General features: G+C 41.2%; 1 protein-coding gene across 3 annotated transcripts; it reads right to left on the reverse strand.

The window, feature by feature from the left end:
* Positions 1-10,998: 10,998 nt before the first annotated feature.
* Positions 10,999-20,821, reverse strand: FASTKD3 (FAST kinase domains 3). Of its 3 annotated transcripts, none has more exons than XR_001903221.3 (7): positions 20,663-20,774; positions 18,458-19,913; positions 17,731-17,816; positions 14,650-14,824; positions 13,417-13,607; positions 12,983-13,097; positions 10,999-11,379 (listed from the first exon to the last, which is right to left on the reverse strand). XR_001903221.3 is itself a non-coding variant. In XM_021939233.2 (7 exons), exons 2-7 carry the CDS (start codon positions 19,887-19,889, stop codon positions 11,284-11,286), a joined length of 1,974 nt encoding a protein of 657 aa, XP_021794925.1. In that variant the 5' UTR covers positions 19,890-19,913; positions 20,754-20,821; the 3' UTR covers positions 10,999-11,283. The 3 variants fall into 3 exon arrangements, 2 of the variants coding, with proteins under 2 accessions (XP_021794925.1, XP_009206398.3); XM_021939233.2 differs by having other exon boundaries at positions 13,417-13,486; positions 20,754-20,821; XM_009208134.4 differs by having other exon boundaries at positions 13,417-13,486.
* Positions 20,822-20,841: the final 20 nt, after the last annotated feature.

The following is a 20,841-nucleotide window of genomic DNA, read 5'->3' on the forward strand; positions in this document are numbered from 1 at the left end:
TTTGTGTCCCCACCTTAATCTCATCTTGAATTGTAATTCCCATAATCCCCACATGTCAAAGGAGTGATCAAGTGGAGATACTTGAATCATGGGGGCCGTTCCCCCATGCTGTTCTTGTGATAGTGAGTTCTCACAGGATCTGATGGTTTTATAAGGGGCTCCTCCCCCTTTACTCGGCGTGTCTCCTTCCTGCCACTTTGTGAAGAAGGTGCCTTGCTCCCCCTTCGCTTTCTGCCATGATTGTAAGTTTCCTGAGGCCACACCAGCCATGCTGAACTGAGTCAATTAAAACTCTTGCCTTTATGAATTACCCAGTCTCAGGTATTTCTTTATAGCAGCATGAGAACAAACTTATACAGATGGCTGAAGTCTGGCATATAGTAGGAACTCAAATATTTGAGTCTGAGACAAGGGCCTGAGTTTATTTGGGAGGTAATTCCAGGAAACAGGAGAGAGGGACTAAGAGGAGCGAGAAGCGGGAGAGACACCAAGGATGCACTACCCAGGTCACTGCTGAGGGCAACTGGTGCATGGCCACGAACCTTTCTGAGGGGCCTGGAAAGGCCTTGAAGAATTGTCCCAGAGGATCAACATGGAGGCTTGTTTCATTGCTTGCTCCTGTCTGCTTGGTGGAGGCTTGCTCCTTTAATCGTTGACTCCTGAACTTGTACAACCCCCGCCCCGGGGCCTCACAGGCTCCCCTGCAGTATCTTGCCTCCTTGGTGTCCGAAGAGCCCTGGGGCTGACAGCAAAAGACAGGGGCATGTACTGGAGGTGATACGCTACTTTCATGAGGTGAGTCATAGCCCCACGGAATGGTCCACCAGAGATGAGGGTGGAATGAGATGTGAGGCCCTGAGGATGCAGGGCAGGGTACCAGAGACAGATGAAACCATGGGCAAGACAGACTGTGGTAATTTTGATTATTAAGATAATCAAAATTTTTTAAAATGTATTTTCCTATATGATCTTATTATGTATTCCCAGGTACATGAGTGGAATACAAGGTCACAGAGTCTGATACATTTGGGCTCTTCATGTCTGTACTTGTACTCAAAAGTTCTGTGCAGGAGAATGGGAGGATGAAAGAAGCGTGAAAACCCTCCTCTCAAAGGAGGCAAATGAATAGGGTAAGGACACACACTGGGGCTGGGTTAAACATACTGTATTAGTCAGGGTTCCCTCAAGGGACAGAACTAATAGGATGTATATATATCTATATAATGATATATAGTATATATTTTTTTATATGGGAGTTTATTGAGGAGTATTAACTCACATAATCACAAGTTCCCTGTCCGTTTTCACTCTGTTGATAAAGACATACCCAAGACTGGGATGAAAAGAGGTTTAATTGGACTTACAGTTTCACATGGCTAGGGAGGTCTCAGAATCACAGCAGGAGGTGAAAGGCACTTCTTACATGGCAGCAGCAAGAGAAAATGAGGAAGAAGCAAAAGCGGAAACCCCTGATAAAACTATCAGATCTCATGAGACTTACTCACTACCACGGGAACAATATGGGGGAAACCACCCCCATGATTCAAGCTGTCTTCCTCCGGGTCCCTCCCCAACACATGGGAATTATGGAGATTTGGGTGGGAGCATAGAGCCAAACCATATCAGTCCCACAATCGGCCATCTGCAAGCTGAGGAGCAAGGAGGCCAGTCTGAGTCCCAAAGCTGAAGAACTTGGAGTTTGATGTTCAAGGGCAGGAAGCATCCAGCACGGGAGAAAGATGTAGGCTGGGAGGCTAAGCCAGTCTAGTCTTTTCACGTTTTTCTGCCTGCTTTTATATTGTGGCCACACTGGCAGCTGATTAGATGGTGTGCACCCAGATTGAGGGTGGGTCTGCCTTTTCCAACCCACTGACTCAAACATTAATCTCCTTTGGCAACACCCTCGCAGACACACCCAGGAACAATACTTTGTATCCTTTGGTACAAACAAGCTGACATTCAGCATTAACCATCACACATACAGAGGATCAGCTCCACCTCAGTGTTTTTCTTTTTCTTTTCTTTCTTTCTTTTTTTTTTCTTTTTCTTTTCTTTTCTTTTCTTTTTTTTTTTTTTTTGAGGCAGAGTCTCATTCTGTTGCCCAGGCTGGAGTACAGTGGCATAGTCTTGGCTCACTGCAACCTCTGCCTCCCAGGTTCAATCAATCCACCTGCTTCAGCCTCCCAAGTAGCTGGGATTACAGGTGCGTGCCACCAGGCCCGGCTACTATTTGTATTTTTAGTAGAGACCGGGTTTCAGCATGTTGGCCAGGCTGGTTTGGAATCGTGACCTCAACTGATCCGCCCACCTCGGTCTCCCAAAGTGCTGGGATTATAGGCATGAGCCACTGCACCCGGTCTCACCTCAGTGTTTCTAATGACAACCTTAGGATTATGGGTTGTGCAACCTCCAAATCCCATTCCAGCATCACGAATTTACACAGGCTCTCAGAGCTGACAATCTCTGCACCATTTTGCGCTGCTCTGGCCTAGGCTGACTGAGTGCGCCCTGACTGTGTACACAGCACAGTGATACCTGCCTGCTGGGACTGCTGCTGCCTGCGTCTCCCCAACAGGTCATGTGAGCAAATCCCTTGCAGGGGCCCTAGCCTATCAGCAAAGGAAAATAGGCAGTTCACAAGAGTTCAGGAGGTGCAGAGGCCACCCTGCAACTGAAATCCCCTGCCATTTCTCTTGACATCGGAACAAAACGGAAGATTTTGAAGTGCTTTTTCTATGAATGTGAGGCAGGGAAGAAGAAACCAGTGAAGGCAGCTGTCATGTCCCACTAGCTGTGGCTTCACTACACCTTGCATGGCATATATGTTATGTTCATCTTGAGTTGATCTAAACCTATGGACTTTTTAAGCTGGGAAGACCTATCTAGTTCATTATGCTGTTGAGAAAACCGACATGAAGGGAGGTTAAGTGACTTGGCACAGGTAACATAGCCAGTGGGTGCTCTTCCTGAAAGATGTACAAATATCTCGAAAGAAAGGGCTGGTATGAGGGCTCTCAACCACTCTGAGGCGGAACCATGGCCTGGACGACAGGATGCTTTAGCCATTGACTCTCAGCCAGGCACCTAGCCAGCTGGCAAACACAGCGACATCCAGGTGTCCTCCACCCCACCTTGTAAACCTCTGTTAGCTGTGGTGGAATCAGGAGGGAAAGTAACCCGTGAATACATTAAAATACCACCATCTCACTCCCTCCCCTCCTCTCTCTTTAACTCTTCTGTTGATAATGCAGAGGTTTTAAACATAAAGTCAATGTCTCCATTTTACACTTAAAAGCTTTTACAATTATTCCATTTTAAAATTGCACTGTAAACTCATTTAAGGGGCCCAACGTGATTGGACTTTAATTCATAGGACTAAAATATCTTAAAATTAATTGGAGTAAGGATTCCTCTACATCTGGTATATTACATGATGGTGCGGAGGAAGAGACACATATAAACACAGGTTTGTAACTAACTAGGAGGATGACTGTCCATCTATATGTCTGTGATGGTTAATACTGAGTGTCAACTTGATTGAAGGATGCAAAGTATTGGTCCTGGGTGTGTCTGTGAGGGGTTGCCAAAGGAGATCAACATTTGCGTCAGTGGGCTGGGGAAGGCAGACCTACCCTTAATCTGGTGGGCACCATCTAATCAGCTGCCAGCAAATATAAAACAGGCAGAAAAATGTGAAAAGGTGAGACTGGCCTACTTCCAGCCTACATCTTTCTCCTGGGCTGGATGTTTCCTGCCCTTGAACATCAGACTCTAAACTCCTCAGTTTTGAGACTCCGACTAGCTCTCCTTGCTCCTCAAGCTTGCAGACAGCCTATTGTGGGACCTTGTGATCCTGTAAGTTAATACTTAATGAACTCCCCTTTATAGATATATATCTAGATATATTTTTATATATTATATATAGATACATAGATATCTATAAAGGGGAGTTTATTGTTTATATATAAACTATGTATATATTTTATATATATATATATATATAAAATATTCATTCTGTCCCTCTAGAGAACCCTGACTAATACAGTGTCCCAGAAAATTTTACACATTATGAACTCAAAGGCACAAGCCCAAATAACCTGCTGGCATTAGTCTCCGAACTCTGTCAGTACTATTTAACAGTGAGACTAATAGCATGACCTCAGCTCCTAGAGCAAGGAAGCCATTGTCCATCCTGCAAAACTTTTTTTTTTTTTTTTTTTTTTTTGAGATGGAGTCTCGCTCTGTCGCCCAGGCTCGAGTGCAGTGGCATGATCTCAGCTTAATGCAAGCTCCACCTCCCAGGTTCACGCCATTCTCTTGCCTCAGCCTCCCAAGTAGCTGGGACTACAGGCGCCCACCATCACACCCAGCTAATTTTTTGTATTTTTTAGCAGAGATGGGATTTCACTGTGTTAGCGGTCTGTGGTGGGATTAAACAAGGCCTTTATTTCATGCCTCCTCCCTGGTAAAAAGACATACATATTGTCAAGAGACTTAGAAAGCATGTTTAGCATCGAGTTTGTCCTAGAGGCCAACTCAGTCAATTGATAAAGTCCCTATGGTTAGTAACTTTAACTATCAAGTTTATGAATTGAGACTTATAAATAAAAATTTAATTTTTTTTTACTTTGTTGATTTTGAAATAAAAATGACCAAAATTATAAATCAAAAAATACTGACAACTCTAGCAATGAGCGCCACTGCCCTGCAGGAACCAGGGTTCCTTAGAGAGAGGCCTGATCCCAAGTCTGAGACCGGAAATGGATAATGTGAGCTGGGACATCCTGTTCTGCAAAGAAAATACCAAAATAAGATGACAAGGTCAAAAGGACAAAGGGGCCAACCTGAAGGGTATCCCACTCTCCCAAAATGGAATAATCTAAGCATCAGTTAGAAGACTGCAAAGGATTGAGGCACAACAAATACGCAGACGTTCCAGAGTTCATAAACATCCTAGAACAAACACAAAGCTGACTAGACCACCCAACCCTTTATTCTAAAAATTGATACAAGGAAGGAATTTTTTTTTCTGAATAAACTTTTATTTCAGGGTATGCAAATAGTTAACAGGAGAAATTCCTTCGTTATAGAAGACTACAAGCTAGGCCGGGCGCGGTGGCTCAAGCCTGTAATCCCAGCACTTTGGGAGGCCGAGACAGGCGGATCACGAGGTCAGGAGATCGAGACCATCCTAGCTAACACGGTGAAACCCCGTCTCTACTAAAAAAAATTCAAAAAACTAGCCGGGCGATGTGGCGGGCGCCTGTAGTCCCAGCTACTCGGGAGGCTGAGGCAGGAGAATGGCATGAACCCGGGAGGCGGAGCTCGCAGTGAGCTGAGATCCGGCCACTGCACTCCAGCCTGGGCGACAGAGCGAGACTCCGTCTCAAAAAAAAAAAAAAGAAGACTACAAGCTAATAAAAGTAGAAGAATGATAGAATTAGGAAATGATTTTGTTTTGCTTCCTTTTGTTTCATTTTGCAGCACCTAGTCAAATAATGGATCTTGGCAATAAATGTCAGGTAAGAGGCTGTGAGGACCACACAGTGGAGGGATCAAGCTGACAACACAGGAACTCACACATAAATCTTAATGACCATCACTAACATGAAATGATAGCATGATGCTGTGGAAATCCACAGCACCCCCAGCACCCCCTCTGAAGCATCATTCCCAAGGCATTCAAGCCAAACTGAAGCAAGTCTCTGGATCTGCCCTTTGATTTAATAGGAAATACAGCAGATAGATAGAGAAACAAATTAGACAACACCAAATCAGCAGTGTGGGACATTCTACAGGGCAATTGATCTAATTTCGTCCATAACCGAATGACATGAAAACTCGGTGAGAAACAGTGGCAGTTAGAGACATAAGAGACTTCAGCGGTAGAATCTCTAAAAGTCATTTGTGGACTTTGGATCCTGATTTAAAAACATCAACGGTTAAAAAATATTTTTGAGATAGTACAGGAAATTTAGAATATAGACTAGACATTAAATGATGACGGAATAATTATTAATTTTGATATTTGTAACAATGGCTGAATGGTTAGATTAAAAAAAGAAAAAAAATGCTTATCAGTTATATGTGAATACTGAAGTATTTAGGCTAAAATAATATGATAGCTTGGATTTCTCTAGAAACATTCCAGTGGAAAAAAAAAGAAAAAGAAAAAGTTAAAGAATAGATGAAACATGATTGGAAAATTATGGTAATTTTTCATGCTGAATAGAGGGACTTGCGAACTTATTATACTTTTTTTTTTTTTTAGAGATGGAGTTTTGCTCTGTCACTCATGGAGAGCAGTGGCATGATCATAGCTCCTGGCCTCAAGTAATCCTCCTGCCGTGGCCTCGCAAAGCAGTGGGAATACAACATGAGCCACTGAGCCAGCTTTTTTTTCAATTCTTACACTTTTCTTTCAATTCCTATGTGTGTTGAAAATTTCCTATAATACAAGCAAAAACAGCAGGGTTATTAAAAGAGATTGTTTCTTGTAAACATTAGAACCCAAAATATCAGCTCCACCCACACACTGTGTGCACTCTGTATGGGAGACTGTGGGAGTGGGAGGGAGATGTTGGCTTTTTCTGGGGTGGGATTACAAGTACTGGATGAAGGCAAAATTTCTTCTGATGGAGCCCGACAGGGGGAGAACATCAACATAAAGTCAGGTTTCCTGACTCGTGCAGCACGGGAGAGTGCACACCACAGGAGCCAAGAGACATCGAGTCAAACACAGGACTAGACAGAGTAGGTAAAATTTAATGAAGCTGAGCTGGAGAGACTCAAGCACAGCAAGTTTGTGTGCCAAAGAGTTAACAGTAACCCTGGCCTAAGAAGCCGATTCAGGTCCCTCAAAGGGAAGACAAATGTGGAACGTTGTGTGCAAAATTCCCACGTCTAGAGCTCTGCAACTGAGGTGGATATTGAAGCTACTTCTCCATTGGTCAGATTGGCCCATGTGGCTCAGCTCATATAGACAACAGTTAGATGTTCCAGTTTATTGAACTGATTTCAGACAACCAAAGCTTTAGAGAACAAAGTTTCTTAGCACTACGTCCTTGATGATATTAACAAAGGCAGTTGTCAAAGGCTCACAGTGGTACAATACAGCCACGACAATTGCGTCCCCAGACCCTGCTCTCTTCCTTCTAAAACTCAGCTTACAAAGCACTGTGAGGCTCTCTCTCACTGCCCAGGCGGGCATGAGGTCTCTGTGTTCCCAGAGCCTTGCCTGTGTGTTGGGGTGCCAGAGTCCTCACCACTCCCATCGCCTGCTCACTAACCCGTTAATCTCACCTGCTTCAAGCGCCGCCAGGGCAGGGGCTTTCTCCTACTTGGCGCTGGAAGTCCTGATCGGCAAGTTAGTCATGTTCCTTCTTATAGACCATGCCTTATATGAACCCTCACCGCAAGCTGTGCAATAAAGTTTAACTGAGAATGAACACATGTGTACCAGTAACAATAATCGCACCCAATGCTCACTGAGTATTTACTGTTTTCCAGGAACTGGGCTAAACAGCTTACAAGATGTGTCTCATTTCACTTTCTACATGAAGTATTTAGACTCCAAATGGAGCTGGGTACATTCCCAGTTTCAGAGATCTCAGCCCTAAGGGGATAATTGGCCTGGTTCCTCAGAGCCAAGACCCCTCTCTGGATTTGCACACATATTCTAGTAGGTATACCTTTTTTTTCTTTTTTTTTTTTTAAGAAGGAATTGACTGCTTCCTTGTTTTCCCAGAATTCTATCAAATTGATGAACTTTTCTCCTTCCTGTATTTTCTACCGCCTAACAAATATTTAGCAAGTGTCCACATGTACCCAAGTGAAGCACATTCCTTACATAGAGGAAGGTAAGGAAAGGTAGAGAAAACTGTCTGTATTGTTCAGGCAGAACTGTTACCACACTCTTCCCCAGCTCCTGCCTGCCTGCCATCTACACACACACTCACAACACACATTCAGAGAGGATCCACTCTCTCCCACAGAGATCCTCTCGTTTCAACTGCGGCAGCCTAAAGTCCTGAACTTTGCTGCCCCCTATTGATAGGCCCAAAGAATATCACTGTTGCTGCAAGGGTTGTGCTAGCAAGTAAAACAATTTTTTTTCACTCATTTTTCTTGTTTTGCTTTACTTTTGAAAACAAATATAGCAAGGTTATGCAATTATTAAAAGTATTATCAAATATATAGTTGCAAGAGCTATCATCTTGAATACGTAATTGCAACTGATACATTCACATCACTTTTGCTTGTACAGGTATAGACATAGAAATTAATTCATCAGCCTGAGAATTCAGTTTAGCTTTATGATTTGACAAACTCTGACAATTCAGACTTAGCTTTATGATTTGACAAAGCTTGTCAAATTCGCTCGTTAGTGAAACCAGCAACCTTATATTTCTCTATTAGCCTAAATTATTTTCATGTACTTCAGGATTAAAATTTGAACAGAGCCAGAGGCAGGTCTAGCTTCCCTCCCTGGGCCAATCCTGTATGCTTTACACTGGATGTTCCAGCCATGACAATTGCGTCCCCAGACCCTGCTCTCTTCCTTCTAAAACTCAGCTTACAAAGCACTGTGAGGCTCTCTCTCACTGCCCAGGCGGGCATGAGGTCTCTGTGTTCCCAGAGCCTTGCCTGTGTGTTGGGGTGCCAGAGTCCTCACCACTCCCATCGCCTGCTCACTAACCCGTTAATCTCACCTGCTTCAAGCGCCGCCAGGGCAGGGGCTTTTTCCTACTTGGCCCTGGACCTGGAGCACTGAGTGGCCCCAGCATGATCAGAGCTGTGAGTGTCTGCTGAATGCGTACGTGAAGACGGTAGGGGAGAGCCAAATGAGACAGGCTCAGCTGAGGCTGCAAGCGAAAACTGCAGGAAGAGCATCTGATTCTGATGAGTAAAGAGGGAAAAGCTTGCAATGGATGAGATGGACTTACATGAACAGCACAGGTGAAGAATGCTCGGGCTGCATTTTTCTTCAAAGCATTTATAACAGACCGTCATTACCTCTTCGTGTGGCTCTTTAATTGGTTAAGTCCCTCTCTGCTCCTTAAGCTGTATGCTGTTAACCTCACACCACATTTCTGGGTTGAGTTTCGCACCAAGAATTAGCTAAGTCATAAGGAGAGGTGTATAGCACAGTGAGGGTGGACCAGAGGCCAAGGAGGGAACCTGAGTTCACAAAAGGCAGAAAAAGACACAGGACTGGATATTAGCTGCAAGGAGGTGTGAAAGGGGTTTCTGAGGCCTGATGTGGTCTGGAACAGATCTTAGGCTCAGTGTCAGGAATGCCTGTTTTAAGTCATCGAAGAGCTGAGAAAAAGTGTAAATCAGCTAATTACCCCGATTTCAGAGAGATGTGAGAATCCTTCCAAGCTGGGTCCCAAATGACCGGCAAGGTCAGCTGGGTACACGGATACATCAAAACCTACCGTGCCTATCTCCCGCTCAATCTCCATTTGCTTCCATTGTCTCTCTTTATAATTGAAGAGAAAAAGTGATCTTAGCTCATCCAGTTTCCATTTCCTATTCTAAAGATAAGTAAAGTGAAGTAAAAAGCATGATGGGGTGGACATTCAGACTAATACTAGCTAACTCGCACTGTGTGCTTACTCTGTACAAGGCACTTTTCTAAGTGCTTTATATAATTATCATTTCAACCTGTTACAGGTTCAATTGTGTCCCTCCTCCCTCCTTCAAAAAAGATATATCATAGTCCTGACCCAGTCTGTGAGAATGTGACCTTATTTGGACATAGGGACCTTAGAGATTCAATCAAGACAAGGTCATTAGAGTAAGCCTTCATCCAATATGGCTGGCATCCCTGTAAGAGGGAAATCCCTGTAAGAGGGAAATCTGGACACAGTCAAACCAGGAGAACACCATGTGAAGACAGAGACACATGCACATTAATGGCCACGAGAAGACACAGGGCCACACAGACACAAAGGGAAGATGGCATGTGAAGATGGAAGCAGGTAAGTTACACTGCCACAAACTAATGAATGTCTGTCACCACCAGAAGCTGGAAGCAGCAAGAAAGGATCTCCCCTAGAGGTTTCATGGGGAGCATAGCCTGCTGACACCTTGATTTTGGATTTTCAGCCTCCAGCAATGTGACAGTAAATCTCTGTTGTTTTAAGTCACCCAGTTTGTACTTTGCTGCAGCAGCCAAAGGGACTAAGACAGAAATCCCATTATAATGTAAGAGTAGCTCTTAGGAAACCAAAGCTTGAGGTCACAGTTAGTTAGAACTCAAATCCAAGCTGTAGGAATCCTGAACCTAAATTTTTAGCCACTACATTTTATTGCTTCTTAGGGACAGATTCAAATCTGACATTCATCACTAATGATGAATGAAATATCAGGTAGAACATTCATCCTGAGCTAGCCTACTTCTCTGTAAAATAGGAACAATACCTAAATCAGAAGGCATGTGAGATCCACACAAGCATCATGCTAACATGCTCAGCATGGGCTCAGCACAGTCAGTGAACGATACACAGCAGCTGTCCTTGTCCAAGGTCACAGCACTACTTGGTGGTGAAGTCTGAGTGTCCAACCCCAAAGCTCTGCTACTCCAGTTGGCCCTCTTGTCCTCTTCTCCCTTGAAACTGTAACCTGTGATGAGGCAATGAAGGATCTGCAATGAACTAATGATGATTTAATTCATTCTTGATATACAATTTAGAAGATCCTCCCTCCAAACACCTCCCCCAAAAACCTACCTAAATTGCTTTTCCATTTCTCTAAATGTTTATTTAAAAAAAGTTCCCATACTAATACATCTTATTAACTAAAGGATTGTTTCTGCCTAATTCTATGTTTACATCCAAAGCACTATACTCTATTTCTCATTGCTCCTTTTCCTTACAGTACATCTCACTTCCACTCACAGAATAGAGATAAAATTTCTTCCTTACATCTGTTAGAAAACAAAAGGTCTCTAAAGAGCAAAATACTTTCATTTAGGAGATAACTATGACAAAATACTTAAAAATAACATTTATTCATTGAATTCCTTTACTGCACATGATCATTTGTTTGATGTATAAAAAGTATCTGTGACACTAGTATTAAATTAAAATTAATTTTACATTTTACCACAATAAATGTATATATAGTGTAAGGAAAACTATAGATGCTTCCAGATCACCAGTCTAGAACATATTCTGCGAAGTGGCTAATTCACACTGTATTCTTCTTTTAATACTGAGTTCCATAAAAATGCAAGTTCTTTCATTGTTTGGGTTCTGAAGCCAGTATTCGTTCTTGTCACCAATGAACAGTGTTTTGAGAAAACAGTTTTCTTTGTAAATATTCCACCAATTCACGTCTTGAATTTAGCATCCCAATCTCATGATAGGGGATCTATAAAGGTAGAAAAGTAAAACTGGTCAAGATCCTTCAAAATCTGAGGTTCCTCTGGCTGTTGGTTACCTTGTTTGTTTCTTACACGCTTCCCCACAGCAGAATGTAAGCTCCTGAAAGGCAAATATCCCAACTAGCGTCTTCATCTTGTATCCCCAGTGTCTAGAACAGCGCCTGGCACTGAGAAGGGGCTTGGTAAATATTGGATGAATTAATATGTAAATAAGAATCAGACATGATCTCTTGTTCTCCAGGAGCTCACACCTTGGGTGGCAAGTTAAATTACACAATAAATATAAAAAACAAGCTGTAGGTTGGTGATCTAGTGCTGAGAGGGAGTGGGCATTTCATTAGATGAGGGTGGGGATGCCGACAAACTGCTGGAAGGTAGGTATTCAGAGAGCTGGAAGACGCAGCAGGGACAAAGAGGGAATGAAGAGAGACAGCAGGAGGCTCAGCGAAGGAGAGAGCCTGCTCAGCTGGGAGCAGAGGGGCCAGGTAGTAATCACGTGCCAGGAGCCTGGCTGCAGGCCAGCCATGGAGGGTCTTGAATGTTAAGATGTAGAGAAGTTTTTACTTTATTCTGTAAGCAGTAAAGAAACAATGAAGGCTTCTGAGTACACACTGGCATGATTAGTTTTAGGAATATTCAGCTGGGGATGTGCAAGATGGAGAAAAAAGTCAGCAGATATGAAACCACAGTGCTGCCTAGTATAGACAGCTTAGAGAATTAGGGCAGCTCTCCTTCTCATGCACTGCTGAGCCCTCACATAAGACATTCTTACATTATCTACCGTGAAAATACTTAAAAGGTCTTAAATATCAAGTATTGGTGAAGCTCCTTATTTTAATGGATTATCTTGTCCACTTTTATTTATTAAATCAAGGAGAAATTAAAACAGAACATATATTCCAACAATTGAGTAAGTCTAACAGCAGAGTTAAGCAGAGCTTATAATGAAGATAGGCAGGCCCCACTTTTGAAAAATCAAAGCTCTGAAAATTCTGTATTTCAAAATATAAGTCAAGAGATTTAAGCCAAATTACCAACATTGGGATTTAAACTAGACATAAGATCGGTGGTCCACTGACTGGGCTGGCAGACCAGTGAGCACTGTAAAAGTAAATTAAAATGGAGCCTGTGCCTGAAAAATCCCTGAGCAGACCAAGCTAGTTAGGCCTTGAAAATAACCTTAACTTTGTTTAAAAGTGCAAATGTTAAGCAAAATTTAACTTGGGCTATTTCTTGTAAAAGCTTCTACTGGAGAAAAACAGAACTTAAGCTCAACCAGTCAGAAGCATCTCACAAACTAATAATTATATAACTAGGAACCTTCCACAGAATAGTTCAAACAAGGCAGCAAGAACATATAACTGTAACCAATCAAGTAGATTCTTTGTGTACTTGCATTCTTCCTATAAAAGCCTCCCTCTTGTGTTCCCAAGTCATTTTGGGTTTTGCGCTGTCCAATTCAATAACTGCTGTTTGATCAAATTCTTTAAAATTTTACTGTGCCTCAGATTACTTTTTAACAGTAACCTGGAAAAAAAATTCGAATTAGGATTTGCTTTTGGGAAACAAAAAAAATAGGTGAAACTCTACCTGAACAACTTGATAACCAAGTAAGCGTAGGTGTCTTTGTTTAATAGCTTCTTTTCCCAGTAAGTGTTTGCTATTGGAACAAAATCTTTTTGGACCATCAATACACAGTGCTATCCTGAAAAATAAAAAAGGAGAAAAAAACTTAATTTTTAAAATAATCTGAAATATTTATTATATATTTTAGTTGCCAAAGTTTATTTGGGATTTGGCTATTACTATGTGCCAATATTATTTTCAAATGAATCATGAATTTGATCTTATGAATATTAACACTTATAAAATATTACAAAGAATTTCCCAACATAGTATTCTGAAATGTAGTATTTTAATTTCCAGAGTCATATCTATTTCTTTCACCTTCTTGAGAAAAAGATACCACTGCTTATTAGCCTCAACAAGTCTTATAATGCAAAAAACACAATATTTTTCTGTACCTTTCATGGATATCTTCATTAACTGTGAACGGCAATACAAATCCTTCTTCATCTAATTTAATTTCAACATCTGGTAAGAGAAGAAAGGAAAAATACCTCGTGTGATACCCTCACAAACACTATCTTCCTGTATTCATTCCTTTGCTCTGCTTTGATTCCTTCCATATTGCACTGATCAATTGGACTGAAGGCTGCAAAGTAATGACCACAACCAGACAATGGTGAGAATTTTAATTCAATTGGCTTTATGATCAATCAGGTCAGCCTTAAATTAAGAAAGCTCAATAACACTAAACCACAGAATGGGTTCTGAAGTTATCTGGGGTATGACAAGAACCACGCATGCTTTCTCTTTCCCCTTATAACAGGTGGCAGAGATCCTTCAATCCAGACTGAAGAAAACCCTTGAGTTAAGCCGTTAGACATCTATGCAACTCATAACTTCCATCATTCCAACTTGCAGCGCCTCCATGATAAGTAAAGAAAGCATGCTGCACACAGACACCTGGTCTGGGAGCACAGAAGGCTTCGCTGTCCTTCCCCTCTGGTAAACTGCAGTTCCTTTCGTAAAGAGAAGAGAAGTGACCATCTGGAGCCTATGAACTGCTGTCCTTTATGAGAAGGCTTTCTTCTCCTCATCAAGTTAGAAGAACTGTAAGGACAGAGGACTTGGAGTCTCTAGTCAGTGCCACCCAGGAGAAATCTCTGTGCTGTGGAAATCGTTATAAAGGCGCTGTCCAATTTGGCAGCCATGAGCCACATGTGGCTACCAAGCACTTGGAATGTGACTGAGGAACTGAATTTTCTTAAATGTTTAATAATTTAAATTTAAACAGCCACATGGTCTAGTGGCTACTATATTTGGACAGCGCAAGCCTAGGTTATAGTAGTAGCTAACAATTAGTGAGCATTTCCTATGTTCCAGGTACTATTTTATTTAGTGCTTAAATAAGTCTTTGAGGTCACTATTACTATCATTTTACAGAGGAAGAAGCAAGCAGAAAAAGGTTAAATACTCTGCCCAGGACATACGCGGATAATATGTGTGACTTAAACCCAGACAGTCTTGACGCAACAGCTCTGCTGCTAACCACCTGTTTCAACTTGCCTTCAGGGAAGGGACCATTCCATTTTGCATTTCCAGAGACCTTCTATTACTTCTAAGTCCCATATATCTCCAAAATCGAACAGGATGCTTAGGTTTAAAACAACAAAACTCCTTATACTACTTACCTAGTGTATAACAATAGGGTGTCAACACTTTTGGAGCAAAATATAATCTTGCTCCTAAAAGGTCAATCAGCCCAATCTTCACAGATTTATAAAGCTGAGAATCCACAGGGGTCTCCAGGGAACAGCATGGGGTAACAAATGACTTCACTTGATATTTACGAAGGAGTTTTGGACCCTAAAAAATCGTAAGCACAAACATGAGAAAGAAAAATAAGATATAAAAACTGAGAATAAATCGAAGGTTACCTAGGTAGAAAAGTTTGATATAACACTACTTTATAGGCATGATACTTTTCCAGGAATTGGGACAGGCATCTCTTTCAAAAATGACAATGCAAACGTCTATTGTTATAATACAAGTCTAATAGTTCAAAATGTCTTTTATATGTGTTTTTACAGTAGTCACTGGTTACTATAAACAGAAAGAAAAGTAAAGAAGGAAGGTAAAAAAGAGTGAGGAGGGAGTGAGAAGAAACATAATAATGCTAACAGCTCAAGAAACATTTTTAGAACTAAGAATTGTCCCAAGGGTCTTAAGTACACACAACTCAAGTTTTCAACACAGGTTTAATTTCTCTAATCTGAAAACCCAAAATTCAAAATGCTCCAAAATCTGAAACCTTTTGAGCACACACAGGCTGCTTAAAGAAGATGCTCATGAAGCATTCTGGATTTCAAATTCTTGAATTAGGGATGCTGAACTGGTAAATATAATGAGAATACTTTAAAATGTGAAAAAATCTGAAAGCTGAGACACTTCTGGTCTGGAGCATTTTGGATAAGGGATACTCAGTCTGTAATGGAAAATGTGACATAAGTGACATTCCAAATTAGGAAGAAAAGGATAGCAATATAATAAACGATGATGGAAAAATGGTTATTTATTTGGAAAATAACTAAACTTCTGTCATCCATTACACACTCTAATAAATTCCAAGTGGTACAACATGCTGACTATAGTTAATAAGAATGATTGTATGCTTGCAAATGGCTGAGAGTACTTTTTTTTCTTTCTTTCTTTTTGAGACAGAGTTTCACTCTTGTTGCCCAGGTTGGAGTACAATGACGCGACCTCGGCTCACTGCAACCTCCGCCTCCCGGGTTCCAGCGATTCTCCTGCCTCGGCCTCCAGAGTAGCTGGGACTACAGTCGTGTGCCACCACGCCCTGGCTAATTTTCCGTATTTTTAGTAGAGACACGGTTTCACCATGTTAGCAAGGGCTGGTCTCGAACTCCTGACCTCAGGTCATCCAACCGCCTTGGCCTCCAAAAGTGCTGCGATTACAGGCATGAGACAGTGTGCCCGGCAAGAGTACATTTTAAATATTTTCACCACAAAATAAAATGATAGGTATGGAGGTAATACGCACGTTAATTGGTTTGATTTAGCCATTTGACAATGTATACATATTTCAAAACAACACGAACACAATAAGTATATACAGCTTTTACTTGTTAATTAGAATACATATGCAAATAAATAAAAATTCAGTTTTGCTTTTAGATCAAAGATCTAAATAAAATTTAAAAGATATTATTTTTTAAAATGTTGTAAAATATTCATGCTCTTAAGTTAGACAGGAAACTCAGAAGTCATAAAAGACAGATTCGACTACAGAACATTTAAAAATACATCATAAGTAATATTAAAAAGTAATGAAAGAGTACAAATCAGGGGAAAATATGTACAACATTCACAATAGTTAGTATCTGTTTTACAATGAGTCCTTAAAGACAAACCATCCAACAGAAATAAATTAAGGTGTAGAAAGCAATTCAAAAGAAATGTAAATGGCCAACACATATTTGAAAATATGCTAAACTTCATTAATGCTCATTAATATGCAACTTAAATATATATGATGCCCTCTTTCATGCAGTTGAGTAACACAAATTAAAGAGACTACTAACACACTGCAACAGAAGTGGAGGAGACATGGCCATCTTCATTCATTGGCGGGGAAATGTGACATCTGTAACTATTAGGGAAAAAAATTCTGCCATTGTCCATCAAAAATTAATCCAGTGATCACATTTTTAGGAATCTAGTTTATATATGAAAAAAACCAAAAAGGCTCTAGTATGACAGGATTTGCAAGAATGTTTATTATAGCATTCTTGATAGAGACAAAAGTTGCAAAAATCCTCCAAGTGCATCGATAGTAGAATAGTAGAATAAACACCATGAAATATCATGTCTTTGTAAAAAGAAGCATGTGATCTGTATGCACTGGCCTCAAGGGATGGCCATGATATACTGGGCATAAAAGCAAAGTATACTTTGATTAGTCAGTCTCATTCCTTGAAAAGAGAAAAAAAACAGACAGCATTTATGTATCTGTATACATCTGGGCACAGAAACTGCTTTTAATACTATTCCTTTAGAAATGGTAAGAGATTGGGATTAACTATTACTTATCTTTATATAACTTAGTACCATCTAAGCTGTTTTTAAAAAGGGGTATTTTTCCATTCTTATTACCTTATTTAAAAAATCAGATACTCTAAAGTAAGATTCAGAGTCAAGTAGAGAGAAGCAGAGAGAGAATGTTAGAGTCTGGTGCACTATTTGTGATTCTACATAAGGAATGTGATAGATAATAGGATAAATCTTTATAGGTCTTTATGGGAAGAGCAAACTCTAGGTAAAGTAAACTCTATTAGATAAAAGTAAAATTTCTGGCTTGGCTTAACAATGTACTGTACTTGCAAATAATTTAGGTATTTGTGCAGTCCAGACATTCACACTTTGATAACAAACAGCTATGGGAAACCTAGTAGTAAACCTAGTAGTAAAACCCTGTAAAACCTTCAGAGAGAATGGAGAAATACTGTAACTCACATGCCTGCAGCACTTGATAAAACCTCCTAAGAAATCTTACACAGCAGGAAATTGTTCCTTCAAGAGCAAGAACACGAAAATGGGGTCAATTTATCAAAGAAAAGCCTATCTGGTGGCAACTAACTCCAAGTAAATGAAATTCTGCTTTTTCAGGAGGTTATTGAGACAGATCAAAAACAAAGAACTTAATAGGAAACTACCTATAGGGAAATAAAGCCACATACAGTTCATGCTTTTACCTTATAGAAAGGGCATTCTAGGACTGAGGTTAAGAAAAGTTGGGTCAGTCGTGCCCGACTCAATCTGTCCAAACGAGATTCTTCACCTAAAACAGAAAGCACCCCATCTGAACTGAGGTATGTATGAAAGAACATCATGAACATTCAACATCAATTTACACACTCCAGACAGAAGTATTGTACTTTTAAATGACACTATGAAATGAACTTGTTAGAATTAATTCTGCCCTCCTCTTGCCACCAATGAAATTGGCTTCCAAGAACCCAGCTCCTAGCTACCGAGTACAATTAAAAGAAAGAAAATATGTTCACAGAATTAGTGGAAATTTCCTTTAACTATGGAGTTCCGGAAATATGTGAGTGGCCTTGATTCGAGATGAACAATGCCATCCTCTCAAAAAAAAAAAAAGATACAGTTGCTCACTCATCAAAAGTTCTAACATGTTAATGTGGCTATTTCCACTACCATCACTGTATCTCCTAAGAATGCCGCAATTTCTCAGATAAGGCAAAAGTCAGTTTATCTGAGACAGCTTTCCTCCCTTTATACGAGTTCCTGCATGCTTTAACTCTGTGTTTATGCCAGCATCTGTCAACTTCAGGTCTCATCTTCAGATCACTATGGAAGAAAAACTAAAGGCAACACACTGCCTTTATATGTGACTTGAAACCACTGCCAATTCAAACGTTAACTTTTTCCAACTGTCAGAATTTATAACCAACTCACCTTGCAGCCGTTGAAGGAAAAAAGGGTTGAATATTTTTGCCATAAAGTTGACTGGATGGCATTCATTCAGTGAACATGAATGAAGAAGTTTCAATAATGTTTCAGGTGGAAAATAATCGAAATGAGTGAATAGCACATTTTCCAGCTTTCTAAATAAAGCAGAGGCATTTGGTGGCAAATAATTGAGTTTCCCAAATGGTTCCATTAATGCAGAAATCTGACTAGGTGAAAATTTTTCTGATTGGCAAACAAAAGTGTCTGCCACTGCATTGAGGATGGGTTTTGAAAGAATCCGTTTTCTACCGCAGTACTCCATGACTCCGCAGACAACTTCAGGATGCAACGTGAGGCACACCGCAGCTACACGATTCTCTAGGGCTTTTGTAAAAAATCTGTCATGGTACCCAAAATACATGAACGCCTCCAGGACTCTCCTAAGCTCCTCGTTAGTGAAATGTGGGACATGCCTCACGACGTATCTGCCCAATTTTATAATCAGAGGAAATGCTTGACTTTGATCAAGAACCACCAGGGCAGTGAGCATTTGGCTCATCAATTTAGGACTCAGGTTGGAAACTATTGAAAGGGAAAAGTTGTTTATCTTATTTAAAAATGTTTGGTGTTCATCCACTTTTTCAGCACATGCCTGCAAGATTCTATAAAGGGCCACAATATCCTCTGGGGTAAATGTTTCCAATTTTTCACCTTGCAGTTGATTTATAATCAGTTCTAGTGTCACGCAACCCGAACTGTGCAGTCTAATCAGACTCTCCCCAAGAATACAAAGATTGCGAACTTCCAGGCCACCTTTTTTGAGACGATTTTGGCATTCTGCCACCAGGTTCAGTAACAGGCTACTTTGAGGATCCACATGCAACAGAATCAGAGCTTGCAAAGCAGTCACCAAAGTAGTGTTTGACAGCTGTGAGGGTTCCTTTTCCAACTGAAAGCATAAAGCTTGAAAGATGCTATTCTCCAGTATTTCTTTTGGCAACCCTTGATCACCATCCTTTTTTTCCACTTCACAAATTCGTTGTAAAGCTCCTGCTGCCATAGTGTCAGGCAGGGTTTCCATCGTGCTTATAAAACTTAGCACTTCTTCTGATGAAGTCAAGTTGCTCAGTCTTTTGTAAAACGTCTGACTCTCCCCATTTTTAACATTTTGTTCAAGCCTGACCCAGTCAGATATTTGAGAGAATACTGGCCCACTGAGTGGATGAAGGTCATTTCCATTTTTCGAATTAAACTTTTTACAATGGGCATGATGGAACCTGATCCTGAAAGGCTCAGGTTGTCGTGAACAGAACCAAGGGCACAGACGCTCCTTGACTACCTTGTGAACATGATTTAGAGGTTGACTTTTCAAAGCAGCTCCATGCATCCGAAAATCAGATAAACGATAAAGGTTCTTCCTCAAGGTGATTAATGCCATGCCATCAGATTCTCAATTTGATAACTAAATTAAAACATTTAAAAAGACAAGGTTAAATACATTGAGAACATGACTGACCCAACATCAATGTTGAAACTACAAACGAGTACCAGGAGAAAAAAAAAAAAAAAGGATGGATAACACATAAACACCAGCGGAGCAAGGTCTCTGCATCCTAGAATTAGAAAAGTGGCTGACATCCAACAATAACAATCGTTACTACTTGCTAAACACTTTCTATTAACTTACACAGATTAAGTACCTTTACCATCATTTTACATGAGGTAGAAGTTGAAGAGCAAAGTTACTTTGCCCAGTTTATGCAGGTGGTTAAGTGGCAGAGCTAAGGTTCAAACTCAGGCAATGTAGCTCTTAAGGGTGGCCCTTAAATGTTGGTTGAAGGGAGAAATTGCATTTGAATATAAATCAAACAAAGAATAGATAAAGTGGATGAAATTACGCGAGGTTAGAGCAAGGCAAGGGTAAAAACGCGCTGGAAAGGCCCTAAGCTGTTGGTTTCCCCTCGGTGTCAGGAGACAGGGTTGAGGGAAAGGGTCTACGTCGGCAATGGAAACAAAGTAGGAAAAGAAAAAGCACAACATAGATCAATGAAGGGAGAAGGTGTGGCGGCCAGTCCAGATCTCAAGACGCCGCGGGAGGATTTGGGAACACGAGTGTGCAGGAGAGACATGCGTGATGCCCCGGGGCGCGTCTTCCTAGGAATGAAAGGGACCCGCGGGCCGAGCACCCCCAAAACTCGGCGCCCCGGGTACCTGCGCTGAGACACGGGCAGGGCGGCGCAGCCTGAGGAGAAAGCCGATAAGGTCTGTGACACCCAGCCGGAGAGTCCGCGTGGACACCTACCGCCCTCCGCCCGCCAATCACTCCGGGTGGCCGCGGAAGCGCCTGGGCGTCGTGGGCCTCCGTAGTAAACGCGGGGCGGGGCGAGGCG

This window comes from Papio anubis, chromosome 5 (assembly GCF_008728515.1).
Source record: "Papio anubis isolate 15944 chromosome 5, Panubis1.0, whole genome shotgun sequence".
NCBI classification, from domain to species: domain Eukaryota; kingdom Metazoa; phylum Chordata; class Mammalia; order Primates; family Cercopithecidae; genus Papio; species Papio anubis.

Coding starts and splice junctions, on each gene's coding strand:
- FASTKD3 (XM_021939233.2), bottom strand. CDS start 19,889: ATGGCATTAATCACCTTGAGGAAGAACCTTTATCGTTTATCTGATTTT. Junction 13,487..14,649: donor ACCCTATTGTTATACACTAG/GTAAGTAGTATA, acceptor TTCTCTTACCAG/ATGTTGAAATTAAATTAGAT. Junction 11,380..12,982: donor TTGGTTATCAAGTTGTTCAG/GTAGAGTTTCAC, acceptor CTACCTTTATAG/ATCCCCTATCATGAGATTGG.